This window comes from Abramis brama, assembly GCF_963993115.1.
Source record: "Abramis brama genome assembly, chromosome: 7".
Lineage (NCBI taxonomy): Eukaryota > Metazoa > Chordata > Actinopteri > Cypriniformes > Leuciscidae > Abramis > Abramis brama.
The window spans coordinates 43,353,366-43,368,149 of NC_139969.1; the positions used below are offsets into that span (position 1 = coordinate 43,353,366).

General features: G+C 39.8%; 1 protein-coding gene across 1 annotated transcript in view; it reads right to left on the reverse strand.

Moving 5' to 3' along the window:
* The window catches only part of LOC311087322 (uncharacterized protein), a 49,426-nt gene that overhangs the window by 26,736 nt on the left and 7,906 nt on the right, over nt 1–14,784 (reverse strand). Inside the window, exons 2-6 of the mRNA XM_084120648.1 lie at nt 2,319–2,429; nt 2,146–2,214; nt 2,016–2,063; nt 1,782–1,907; nt 1,421–1,661 (exon numbers count right to left, since the gene is read on the reverse strand). Coding sequence (XP_083976774.1) covers nt 1,421–1,636 — 216 coding nt within the window. The 5' untranslated portion in view covers nt 1,637–1,661; nt 1,782–1,907; nt 2,016–2,063; nt 2,146–2,214; nt 2,319–2,429. The remainder of the gene's footprint in view (nt 1–1,420; nt 1,662–1,781; nt 1,908–2,015; nt 2,064–2,145; nt 2,215–2,318; nt 2,430–14,784) is intronic.

Here is a 14,784-nt window from a genome sequence, read left to right on the forward strand (position 1 = left end):
AGCTGGAACCGGGAACACTTCCCATAAATCCTGATGTACTCGTTACATCATAAGAAGAATGGCATCTACGCTAATTTTAGTGTCTTTGTTTATCCCGAGGTTTTCCCGCAGCCTGCCGGATCCAGGCCGTATCCAGATCTGATGAAGGACCTTCGCCTGGACCCGATGACAATGCTGTGCTGAAGTGCCAACTAGTCTCTCCCTATGGAGGATCCCTTTACCACTCTACAGATAAAGCGTTGTCGGGAAACTCAATTCGCGTATCTACCCTGAATTGATAAAATAAAATAAAATTCTGTATCAGAATTATAAGGAAACACCAGTACTTTGTTTAGGCTTGGTTTGTAGGGAATTACAAACCTGCACACATATATTCAAACGCACATAACTATAGAACCAATTCTTAATGCGCATGTGAACGCCATCAGCGTTTCTCATAGGTTCGCGTTTAAAGTCTATGTAGAGAGAATTGTGTTGTCTTAGCGGCCCCTAATTTAATAACAAATGATTGTTGCGACGGAAGCGAATCAATCATAACTAACCTTAGCTGGAAAATAACTTTACTAAAGAACCGCTATAAAGCCAAAACAATCTCTGTTACCATAAATTATACGTTTATCTCTGTAAAGCTGCTTTGAAACAATCTACATTGTTAAAAGCGCTATATAAATGAAGATGACTTGACTTGACTTGACTTGATAAAAATGTTTATTTAATGTTATCCATGTTATATTTCATCTTAACTAACAAAGTGAACTTTTAAAAAGATCCATTATGTCATCAAGTCAAGTTTCACATCAAGTTTTAAATGCATCATTATGCATGAATTCTAGAAGAGTCTTTACAGGCTTTCCTGTAGCTCAAACAGTAGCGTGTTGGCGTTAGCAATGCCAAGGTCATGGGTTCGATTCCCAGGGAAAGCAAGAACTAACAAAATGTAAAATGTGTACCTTGAATGCAATGTAAGTCCCTTTGGATAAAAGTGTCTGCCAAATGCATAAATGTAAATGTCTTTACATGCAAGACCCATAAATATTTTCTCTCAGGCTAGTAGCAAATTAAATTAAATTGTGGAGGATATTAACTGTGAAAAGATGATTGACAGGCCAGTTTATGGTGTCTGTTAAAGACACAGTTTTATGACTGGATAGTATGTCCCAAAAGCTTGCCTAGTCTTCTCTCACACACTCAAAAGTATGTACTTTTTCTTCACAAAAAGAGCACATACTTTTAGGGCATGGTATAAGTAGGTAAACTGGGACGCAGGGATTCTTAACAAGCCTTAAGATAAAATTTAACAGGGACAATCAGGCCAAAAAATGATGATAACTTATCAATAAAAGGTAATGCATATGGCCAAATCAAAATCATTATGAAAAAAAAAAAAAATTGTTCAAGTGATACTGTCATAGTAACTTACCAGATTATCAAAAGGTGATGTCCAAAGGACATAAAATGTAGAGAATGGTTTGATTCCATGATCTGAAATTGACCCAGTAGAAGTGCTCGCTATATGATTTCGATTTGGTGATGGTTGTGTGGGATGTGTAAAGGTCACATTGAGAACAACAATCGTTACATATAGCATTTGAAGAAGTAGCTTCCTGGATTCTGAACACCTCACTGGCCATTTCATCTGTTCCAATAAAATCAAACAAGACCTAAAAACAAAGAGCCCATGATGGCAAATATTAATAAATAAAGAAATCCAGAAATGAGGAAAAATAACTAAATAAAACATCTATGAAAAAAAACCTTAATCCTTCACAATGACGTCTTACTTGAATTGGATCAGACATGATGAACTTCCTCTTATTCACATCTCCATTTGGATATTTGGCTTTCAGATATTCTCCATCTAGAGGTTCAACACGGGCTGCCATTCGCTGGCGTCTTTCCTCAATGGCCTAAAAAATAAAATAAAAAAAATGTATATTTATTTATATATATATATATATATATATATAAATAAATAAATAAAATTAAACAATAAAATATTTAGTGGCAGCACTAACCTTTTTGCACTTTTCTTCCAGAACCTCATAGCAGTGCCTCCTTCTGTCCTGCAATACCATATATGTAATACACATTTTTGTTTTAAACAAAGTTTAACCTTGGCAAGCAAACTGCGAATAGTCAAATTACCTTTTCTATATCTGCCAACAAAGAAGCATTATATTCTTCATCTTGCTGGGAACGTACAGCTCGCCACTCCTGAAGAAAATAAAGTACAACTATGAGTCACAAATCATATTCATATTTCAAAAGTCACAGTCATATTTACAACCATTGACAACATCAAAAATAACTTCACTCACACACAGATTTACAGATTCTGTAGTCTCAGCACTGAAGGAGGTTTCATCAAGTGCTGTAGCGCTGGATGGTTGTTGTGAGTTCTGGGGAATGGCTGCGGATGGTGTCATTACCTAAGAGAAGACAAAACATATATAATTACAAAGAATTTGTTAGAGTGTAGTGATACAGAGACGGATACAGTTGCAAGTAAAAGAATGTTTATTGAGATGGTCAGAGAAACACAGGTCGGGGAAACAAACACTCAGATGGCGAGATGACTCAGGGACTTCAATGGGCAACCCGGTGATGATGTGTGGTGATCGGCGTGCTCAGGAACCAGGAAACAATAAACAATCCAGACAGCGTGTGTTACGTACGCCGTGCTACGTAATTTTTGTTTGTGCGTATGTTGCTGCATATGCTTGTCGTGTATGTCTGTGTACTCTATTTGTTTCAGGTGTGAAGCTCGATTGGAGAGTCCGCCTGTCAATCAGCTGACGTAGGATGCTGACGTCTGGGATCGTGCCACCAATCGCCTGTCGCCGCGTAGTTTATGAATGGCTCTAACTTCAATGGCGGCAGTCGAGACAGACTCTGGGTTGAGAGAGTTTGCACACTCTATGAGGACGGTTCTCTTGTTCGAGAGACCAGTCTGAGAGACTGATCATTGTTTGGGGTTCACTGCTTTTATGATCTTGCAGTTAGATCAGTTCTCTTTGTTTGTGCTCGAATGTATTTTGTGTTACTCTTGGTAACTTGTGCGAATGTGTTTTGTGTTACTCTTGGTAACTTACATGCTTATGTTTTGTGTTGCCCTTGGTAACTTACGTGCTTGCAGTGTCTGCTAAATGTTTGTTGCTGTCATGAAATCTTCATCTCAGTTCATCGTTCAACATTGTGTAGACTGACGGGAGAGGTTGTGAGTCAGGTAAGCAGGTCGCGACCTACATTTGCACACGTAGTTTACTGAGATGTATTAGACGCACTAGTGTTAGGAGTGGTGCTAATTATGTATGTTTTTGTTTTAGTTAGTATAGTTTAGTTATAGCGTCTTGTACGCTGAAGATGTTTCTTTCTACCTCTTTTGTTGATAGTTTAGTTCTTTTACTTTAGTTAAAGGGGCTTTTTGTTATATTCAGTTTTTGATTTAAGCACCACTCTCTTGCTCCTTCCTCTTCCCCAGATTGTCTGTTGATCTGTTTATTCTTGTTACGTTGCGCTAATTGTAAATATTCATCACTTTATTACTTTTCATTACTGTATTCCTTTATTACTACTTCACTTTATTGCAGTTGAAGAATTAAAACCTTTCAACTAAGTTATGGATTGTTGTTTGTTCCTTTTGAATTGCAGTTCCCGTTACTGTATGAACACACACATGCAAAACTTTTGCTACGTCTAACAATATTCCTAGACAAATAACATCTAATTAACGAGGGACGTAACATATTTGGGGGCTCGTCTTAACTTTTATATTGGTTATAATATTATCTCGTGTAATATTTGTAGTGTTGGGTCCGAGTCCACCATTGTCGAGTCCGAGTCGAGTCCAAGTCCTTAACAATCGAGTCCGAGTCCAAGTCCGAGTCCAAAGAGGGCCGAGTCGCACTTGAGTCCGAGTCCTTAACATCCGAGTCCGAGTCGAGTCCGGCCGAGTCCACAAAGATTTAAATAGTTTTAAATTGACCTTTCACAAAGACCCGCCCCTCTTACTGTCGCTACGTCCGACAAGCCATTCTGCTCTCACTCCACATGTTCTCACACAGTGAAATATATATTGCGGAGCAAAGAGTACACTGACAAAGCGCCAACAGACAAGACAAGGCTACTTCTGGTATGAAATAAAGTCTCAGCTTTCAAATTTTGTAATTTTTATGAAATTAAAACAATACAAACCGTTTTGTGGTGCTTTAATATAGGCCTCAACTCAAGCAGCACATGAACTGATAATATCTTCTAGTTATAGCACGAATTAAACATGAATGAACATCAGAACTGCAAAAAGAATTCAATACACAACATTTTTCAAGTTCAAGTCCAATGACTTTAATCTACTATCTGGTTTGGTTTGTTTGTCGGACAAAAATGGCAGGTATCTGCATTATGATTGGTCAGATCGCATGTCAATCAAATTCCAGTGAAAGGTCTCAACACTGAGCTCTTAAATTAATATGTTAAACCTTACAAAATGATTCCAATATATAGTTACAGTCATACGTTTACCTATCGTACATCTTTCAGATTCTGCAAGGTAATGCTCAAGAATATAAGAGCCAGGAGTAAACTTTTGAGCAAGATGACGTTGATTTTTAAAATTTTATTTATTTTGATTATCTTATTTTGTTTTACATGCTAATATCTTATTTAGCCTCTAAATGGCAGGACTAAATTAATTAATGAATTTTTAAATAAAATAAGAGCAATTTACACCAATGATCCAGTTCAAAAATGTACACCCCCTGGCTCCTAATGGTTGCTTCCTTCTTGAGCATCACTAAATGTTTGCAGGGTTTGTAATAGTTGTGTATGAGTCCATCAGTTGTCTTCAGTGTGACAAGATGGATCTCACAATCATAGTCACTGCTAGTAAGGAGACAAATATGCAGAAGATGCTGGAAAAGCAAAGAATGTGCAGGAGCTGGAGGATTTTTCCTCATGAACAACCATTAAAAAAAAATAAAGAATCAGGTAATGAAACACAATATTAAAATCAAGCCTATGTAATTTGTCTTGTATTTTTTCTTGTGGACTAGGCTATTAAACATCCATTATGTGAAAAAGATTTTTCAGGGCAGTAATAAATAGAAACAATGTTTTTATGATCATCCTCATTAAAAAATAAATAAATATTACATTTTGGAGATTCTGCAAGGTGTATGTAAACTTATGACTAAAGTGTAGGCTAAATCAATGTAACAAAAATCATAACATTATTAGACGCCAAAATGTTGCTTTGGTTATCACGTTCTCATGTTGCTATGGTTACTGTGTCAATCATCGCAATTTCATGACTCACAGGACTAAAATTCTGCGGATTCTCTCCCACATTTAAATGCAGTTATCACTCTTTTTAATTTACAGTGTGAACGTAACCACTGGTCCTCTAGAAGTATGAAAAAATATATTATTTAGATTGTCAATAGCGCTCACTTTAAGCCATCACTTAGCCTACTTACCGCGTTCTGCACTCTCACTGAAACTCTCGTCATAAACACTGAAGTTGTCCGCACTGCACAGCGAATCTCTTATTTATATCGCGCCAAGACTTTGTTGTTTATGAGGAGATTTGCGAAAGGATAAAACTCGCGCTGATTCTGAACATACGTTTTGAGCGACTTCTCCGCATGGTGACTCAAAACGCCTCTGATTGGCCACTGTGTTCATGCGCTTAATATACATATCTGTGATTGGCTACAATTAGTCCTTGGGCCAAGACCCAAAATTTCACGTATTGGTACCATCTGGGTGGGCAAATTCTAGTTGCGATTTTTTACATCATATGCATCCCTAGATAATGTTTTGACATGATAACCCTTGCCAACTGGCAGCTTAGTAGTGGTTATGACCGCTTGAAGTGACTGACCCCTGTAAGCGGAAAAAAATGGCAAAAGTACCTTCCATGGAAATAATCTGGTTCATCCAGTTGATAATTCATCAAGTGGTTCATTCATCACAAATAAAGTAGGTTCAAAATTAGTGAAATAATGAGATAAAGGCAATAATTCCAAAATAAATTGCTAAAAATTGCTAAATTTGGGAGTTTTAGCATGTCAAACCGTAATACCCCAATATCATGAAATAGTCTAGTAGCCAACTAGGTGAACCCGGAAATGTTGAGTACACCAAAGTTTTATTGCAGAAATGTGAAGTATGGGTCCTCAGCATACAGAAACTGCCGGATGCTAATTTGCATATGTTGAGCAATTTGCATGATTAGCATAATTAGCATTATTAGCTTAATCGTCCATTTTCACCAGATATTTTGCACTGTATGGTCAATTTCTACAATATGTGAGTGGTTTTAGAGGATGCTGATTTCATTTCTGGCATTTTCAGATTTCAAAGAGCTAATTTTATGACATATTTTGATTTATTTAGGCAAATTATGATTACTTTCAGGCATAATTTTAGGTTATTTTTATGGTAAACAAAATAATTTTACATTTCACAATCATGAGTGCTCTTGTGAATGTTGATGCATTGTTTTTAGGGTGTAGTGAGGCTGAATCCCATCCTGACACTTTTAAAAATTCAAAATTGCTTTTTGGATAAACGATGAATCTTTGTTAGGCTGAATGTTATGCATTTCTGGAGGAAAAATTAATACAGGTATTTAACATAACTTGGATCCTGCCACTGTATGATACATATTAATGGGGTAGGTCTTTAAGACACCCATTGAGATGACATCACCTAAACCCATCACCATGTGTGATCAACGAACTATGTACAAATATACACTATATACATGCCATACAAGACAGGCCCCGCAAGTCGCTAGGGCAACGCCCGAATGGCAGAAGGGCTGCCCAGGTTGGTCCGCAAGTCGCAAGATCCAACGAGGACCCAGTTAAAACTCTGTAGGACGCAAGAGTTAAAACTGAGTCTGGGCAACCCGGGTCAGCCCGCCAGACGCAAGGCTAACCAAGAGGGCCTCACCTCCACACCACACAAAGCACACACTGGCTACCACCTTCAGGCAAACTGCTATGCCTCACAATTAATGAACAAAAGGCAGCCTCATCATATTCACTGTTTGTCTGTTCTGTCATCATTTTCTCCAGACCCTTAATCCCTCTCTTTGTGTTCTTGGTGTTGTGTAAGTATGTTGCAGCATATACCATCATTGCCTTTACAGGAACAATAACTGGTACAGGCCAGACCTGCAGCTGCACAGCTTCACTTTGCTGATGTGCAAGGTTTCAACCCGGCTTTGCAACCTAAGCTGACAGCAGCTAAAAAAGCAGGAGGAGGAACTTGACTTGAATCCTGGGTGGGCATAATCAGTTCCTCTCCTTCTTTTAGGCCCATCTTCTTGTTCCATCCAAACAAGGTGATATCCACAGCCGGTGGATCAGGCTTGTCTGCAGCTTTCCATAGCAGCACCTGTTGGCTGGCACGTCTTCCATGAAAGCGCATATTGCGCTCTGTAGCAGGTAGTGTCTTCATTGCTGGGGGACTGTTGCACTTCCGGGAAATTTCATACCGGGTTGCATCGAAGGTTACAGAGTTCCTCTGATTGTACAGAGCCAGAAAGAAAGCCCTTGTTGCTTTTGTGATCTGTAAATCTGTGGCTTCTGCCTCTCTAATACAGTGGAGAAGCTTATCAGGTACGACTCTCATGGCCTTGAGTGCAGACACCTTCCCCTTCCCGACAGGATTTGAGGTGGTATCACATCCCGAAAGAGCATGAATGGCCAGAATGGAACCACATCGGTCACCCAGATGGACTATTTTCTTTAATCTTCTTTAAGCGCAACGGAGCAACTGTGTCTAAAGTACTGGAAAAGAGAGAGTTAAAAGTTTCTGTCGCAATATCAAGTTCTTCTAAGGAATATCTGGGATGCTGAAATTATGGAACTGATCAGGAAGATTATTAATAAAGCAATCTTTAGTGGCAGAAGTGATAGGTCTAACATATTTGTAACAAGGAGTCGGCTTTGCAGCCTTGGCTAAATGAAGTTTACACAAGACTAGATAATCATCTGAGATGTCATCGCTCTGCTGCAGAATTTCAACGGCATCAACATTGATTCCATGTGAAAGTATTAGATCTAGAGTATGATTACGACAATGAGTAGGTCCTGACACGTGTTGTCTAACTCCCAATAGAGTTAAGAATATCTTTAAATGCCAATCCCAATGCATCTTTTTCGTTATCTACATGTATATTTAGGATCACCAACAATTAGGATTTTATCTGCAGCCAGTACTAACTCTGATAGAAAGTCAGCAAATTCTTTGATAAAGTCTGTATGGTGCCCTGGTGGCCTGTATACATTAGCCAGCACAAATTCAAACGTGATTTATCATTTACACTTAATGTTGTTACATTAAGCACCAACACTTCAAAAGAATTGTATCTGAAACTAGACTTCTTAGTAATTTTGAAAGTATTACTGTAAATTACAGCAACACCACCCTCCTTTTGCGTTTCAGATGAGGCTCATGTTTATAACAGTAATCTTGGGGGGTGGACTCATTTAAAGTAATGTAATTGTTTGGTTTTAGCCAGGTTTCTGTCAAACACAGCACATCTAGATTATAGTCTGTAATCATATCATTAACAATAAGTGCTTTTGAAGTAAGGGATCGAATATTCAGCAAACCGAGCATTATCATTTGCTCAATTGTATTATATCTGTTTTTTATTTGTTGAACATCAATTAAATTTTTACCCTTAGATGGGTTTGGGAGTTTTTATATTCCCTAATTCGGGGAACAGACACAGTCTCTATATGATGATTTCTAGGTGAAAGAGCCTCTATGTGATGGGATTTATCTGACCTTGGTGACGTTCCAAGTCCCAAGTCATGTTTGAGGTCTAAGACTATGTGCCATATAACTAGAGAGAAGAGCAGCACCATCCCAGGAGGGATGAATACCATCTCTTTTCAACAGGTCAGGCTTGCCCCAAAAACTTTTCCAATTGTCTATGAACTCTATATTATTTTGCGGACACCATTTAGACAGCCAGCCATTGAGTGATGACAATCTGCTAACTATCTCATCACTCCTGCGAACAGGAAGGGGGCCAGAGCATATTACAGTACCTGACATCATACTTGCGAGTTCACACACCTCTTTAACGTTAATTTTGGTGATCTCCGACTGGCGGAGTCGAACATCATTAGTGCTGATGTGAATAATAATCTTAGATAATTTACGATTAGCATTAGGCAGCACTTTTAAATTTGCTTTGATGTCAGGCGCTCTGGCTCCAGGCAAACGTGACTATGGTGGCTGGTGTCTCTATTTTCACGTTCCGTGTAATAGATGTCCTTGTACACATCAAAGACAACATCTATACGCTGGCTCTTTCCCCCTTCGTGCAGCTCCTTGTCCAGAGCTGAGACAGCCAACTGCGCAAAGGAATTGTCTTGGCCCTTCAGTTTCTGTAACAGGCTCATTCCATCAATGGCGGTTGTTGATGGCTCTGGGATTTCCTCAGCTGGGGACACTCTCTTCTCCAACTCTCTGACCAAAGCTGCCTTGTTGGTCTTGCGTAGAGACCCATCCTTGTTAGCTAGGGCCCAAGGCAGAGGTCCCAGAGGATGAGCCAAGATGTCACTCATGTGTAGTTGTCGGCTCTGTGCCACCAAGATCATGTGACCAAAGAGGTTTCTTTCGGCCTACAATACTACCTGCTTGGCTTGCTCCTGACTGTGTTGCTTCTTCTTGATCTCTGAGAATTTTTTAAAAGTTTTTTCTTGGTCATCGTGTCGTAGAAAAGTATCTCTCGTTTCCAGATATTCTGTCTTGAAATTTTGGCGGCTGTAGTTCTGGATGATTCAGCTGAGAATCACCCCAACCGACCATCTCTCTTAGCTTTCTTAGGTATGCGCTGCGGTACTCTGCTGTCAGGTAGTACTTCGGGAAGCCCTTTGTTCCTCCTGCTGTCTGTGTGTCCTTGTTGATGGTCTCCTCAATGGTCTGGTTGACTGCATCCACTGGAAGAAACAACTTAACGTAGCATTACAAAATATGCAAGTGTAGGTGAAGGCCTGTCGGTGTGCAAGTTTGTGCACAAAGCTAAAATATCACAATGGATCCAATGTCCGCGACTGTTTGCCGAATGACCGCGAGCTGTCCGGTAGTTAATCTTTTAGATTGACATCAGAGCTGTTTATTTTGTGGTTAGAAAACGGCATAATATAATAGCAATGAAGGTTGTGACCAAGATAAACACAGATTTTGGAATAAAATGGGGTTTCTGGGCATATGTGTTAATATCTACCTGAAATTCAACGTTTCTTATTTTCTTGTGTTACAAAGCTGTTACCTAATACATTCCACATGAACCTGAAAACAAAACGTATTGAAATATATTATACAAATCGTATGTACATTTTATGACTTTCCAATGGTAGACAGTAGAGTCAACAATACATGTGTTATTTTTCTTTTCTTTTATATTTTTTACAACTCAAAACAACAAAATATCAGTGTGAATTCAAAGATATTGACTTTATTATGCCTGTTAATATTTACAAATATTTTAGTTTGCTTGGTATTAATATTAGATCACTGTTATTATGGTATTGGACATTTGTGTATTTTTCAAAAATAATTCTAATACATAAAAGTAGGAAAATTACCAATTCTAAAAAAAAGTATAAAAAGCTGGGACTGTGGAAAGGTTATCATATTAAAATGAACTTATATTAACCCCATAAACAATTTAGTACAGGTAAGGTTTTGCCCACCCAGATGGTACCAATATCTGGTCTGGCCCATGGACTAAATGCTCAACACTGACACAACACAATGAAAGCAGTTTCGTTTCGTTTTTGAATAATATTGTGTCCTTCAGTGCCCGGACTCGACTGTACTCGGCAAATTTTCCGAGTCTAAAATGTCCGAGTCCGTGTCAAGTCCGAGTACAAATTCATCCGAGTGCGTGACAAGTCCGAGTTCATTCAAAATTGGACTCGAGTCCGAGTCCGAGTTCGAGTACCCCAACTCTAAATATTTGTTTGTGTGTGTTTTTTTTGTGAAACTGCTCTGGAAAGGAATTAGTGCATGTTGAAGTGAGTATGGTGGAATATTGACAATGAGTACTTTTGATTTGCAATCATTTATTGCTGATCCAACTTTGGAAATTTTTGATCGATGTAGGAAAGACGATTTGTTGCAGATAGCTGAATACTATCGCATTCCTGTGGTGAGGCAATCTCTAAAGCACATTATTAAGAATGAAATTTGGAAACACTTGGTCGAATTAAAAGTATTTTTATTTCCAGATGGGGATAGTGAGAGGGCTGGCATGTCGGCTGTGGAAAGACGTTTGACTAGTGTGGGAAGTTTGGAGGAAGCAAAAGGTGAGGATGCCGAGGTGGAGGTTGAGGCCGAGCCCAAGGCTGGCTTACCGCCCTTCTACCCACTTTCTCCGCCTTCCGTTGACTCTGGGGGTGATGCGCGACTGAGGGTCCACCTAGCCCGAATCCAGATGGAAGCGCAGGAACGGGCTGAGACGCGCCAAGCCGAAATTAAGCTACGCCTAGAAATCCGTAAACTGGAAATTGAATCTGAGACACAGGTAAAACTGCGACAGCTCGAGTTGGAGTCAGCAAAGGTTGGCTCGGGTCGAACTGCGCAGCCTAATCCTGTTATTTCAGTAAATTCGGAAAATTCAGTGAGTGATGTTTCGACCACTACATTTGATGTTAGTAAACAGATTGCTTTAGTGCCTCACTTTAGAGAATCCGAAGTGGATGCGTATTTCGCTGCTTTTGAGCGTGTGGCTGCTGCACTTCGTTGGCCAAAAGAGGTTTGGTGTCTTTTACTACAATGTCGATTAGTTGGAAAAGCACAGGAAGTCTGTTCTGCACTAACCTTAGAGGAAAGCATGCAATACGATATAGTAAAGAACGCTGTTCTTCGTGCATATGAATTGGTGCCTGAGGCATATCGGCAACGTTTCAGGAACCATAAGAAGTCAGCTCAGACATTTGTGGAATTTGCCCGTGAGAAGGGAATTCTTTTTGATAAATGGTTGTCTTCTAACAACGTGCAAGATTTAAGTTCGTTGAGAGAGCTAATGCTTTTAGAAGATTTTAAGAATTGTCTGTCGGAACGAGTAGTCACGTACCTGAATGAGCAAAAGGTCACAATGTTATCACAAGCTGCGATTCTTGCGGATGAGTATGTGTTAACGCATAAGAGTGTGTTCGCTTTACCCCGACCAGAGAAAATAGTGAGTTCGTTTTCAACTCAAAATTCAAGTACCCGTGCTAAAACCAGTTCACCACAGAATAAAGAAACACGAGAATGTTTTTATTGCCACAAGATGGGACACCTTATTTCTGATTGTTTAGTGTTGAGACGTAAGACTCAGGCTCAGCAGGGACAGTTAAAGCCTGTTACTTTTGTGAAGACTGTGTCTAAAGCTGTTTTGGAGAAGGATGCGATTGACTCAGGGTTTAAACCATTCTTGTTGAAGGGGTTAATCTCCGTAAATGGTAAACCTGGAGAGCAGAAAGAGGTACAAATCTTGAGGGATACGGGATCGATTCAGTCATTTGTTGTCTTTGATGCACTTCCTTTGTCGGAGCAGACGTTTTGTGGGTCAAGTGTGTTAGTTCAAGGGATTGAGATGGGTGTTGTAAAGGTACCGCTGCACCGGATACACTTACAATGTGACCTGGTCTCAGGTTTTGTTAAGGTGGGGATACGTTCTTCCTTTCCTGTGAAAGGTGTTGCATTCATTCTCGGGAACGATTTGGCAGGAGGTAAAGTGTCACCTGTGCTCGAAGTCGTTGATAAACCTGACTGTTTTATTCCTGTTGATGATATATCTGATCATTTTCCGGAGGTATTTGCTGCTAACGTAGTTACGCGTGCTCAAAAACGCAGAATTGGAGATGACATTGTTTTGGCCGACACTTTTATGTCACCTGTGGTCACCGAGGAACATTTTGGGTCAGGTCCAAAAGAATCTGAAAATGTTAGACATGACAGACATTCTGTTACGGCAATAGCTGAGTCTGAATTGTTAGCTGAACCTATTTCTCATGAAGGAATTAAGACTGCACAAAGAGAAGATGTGTCGTTAACTAAATGTTTTTCTGCTGCGGAAAGTCCTAAACCTGATAAAGTCAACGTGGCTGAATACGTGATCGAAAATGGGTTGTTGTTAAGGAAATGGCATCCTCACAGAGATGGGGAGAATGAGTGGGATGTTGTATGTCAAATTGTTTTACCTACTGTCTATCGAAAACAAGTGTTGAGTTTGGCACATGATCATGAGTTAGCAGGTCATTTGGGGGTGACAAAAACTTACAACCGCATTCTCAAACATTTTTTCTGGCCTGGCTTGAAGAGCGATGTGTCTAAGTATTGCCGCACATGTCATGAGTGTCAAGTGATGGGCAAGCCCAACCAAAAGATTCCACCAGCTCCATTAATTCCGATCCCTGTCATTTGCGAACCGTTTGAGCACGTAATTTTGGATTGCGTTGGTCCCTTGCTGAAATCAAAAGCAGGTAATCAATTTTTGTTAACTATTATGTGTTCTGCGACACGTTTTCCGGAGGCTGTTCCCTTGAGAAGAATAACTGCGCCTGTCATCATTAAAGCTTTGATAAAGTTTTTCTCCACGTTCGGATTGCCAAAAATCGTGCAGACAGACCAGGGTATGAATTTTCTTTCTAATGTTTTTAGACAAGTGTTGAAAACTTTGGGTATCTCACATCGGATCTCGAGCCCGTATCATCCTGAAAGCCAGGGTGCTATCGAACGATTTCACCAGACGCTGAAGTCAATGTTGAAAAAGTACTGTCTAAGCTCTGGTAAAGAATGGGACGATGGAGTACCATTAGTGTTGTTTGCAGTTCGTGAAGCAACTCAAGAATCTCTGGGGTTTAGTCCTGCAGATTTAGTCTTTGGTCACACCGTACGAGGGCCGCTGAAGGTGTTGAAAGACGGAATGTTGAATGACACTAAGTCATCTCAACAAAATGTGCTAGATTACGTCAGTCGGTTCCGAGAACGACTACATAATGCGTGTTCATTTGCACAAAAATCGTTGTCCACTGCTCAGGAGGGCATGAAGAAATGATATGAGATTATCGAAGAAATGATATCAGATTATCGAAAAGCAAATTCTGTGACTGTACCGGATAGCTATCCTCTTCCCAGGATGGAAGACTGCATCGATAACTTGGGTTCTGCTAGGTTTGTGACGAAATTAGATTTGCTGAAAGGGTATTGGCAAGTGCCATTGACCACTCGAGCTGCGGATATTTCAGTTACTTTCGTTACTCCGGATAACTTCCTGCAGAACCGGGTTATGGCATTTGGGCTGCGAAACGCCCCAGCAACTTTTCAGCGCCTTGTAAACATTGTGTTGTCAGGAGTTAAAAATTGTAATGCCTACCTCGATGATTTAGTGATCTATTCTTTTGATTGGTCTGAGCATTTGACTGTTCTTCGGACAGTTTTTGAAAGATTGGCTGATGCTTCCCTGACAATTAATCTGGCTAAGTGCGAATTCGGTAAAGCAACGATCACCTATTTGGGCAAAGAAGTAGGTCAAGGTCAAGTTCGCCCTGTTAGTGCCAAAATATCTGCTATTGCTGACTTTCCTATTCCAACGACAAGACGAGAGTTACGTCGTTTTTTAGGTATGGCTGGTTACTACAGAAGTTTCTGCCGAAATTTCTCCACTGTAGTACATCCTCTAACCAGTTTAAGCCCAGCGAATGCTTTTATTTGGACTGATGCGTGTCAACAAGCTTTTGAAGGTGCAAAGTTGTTGTTGACTAG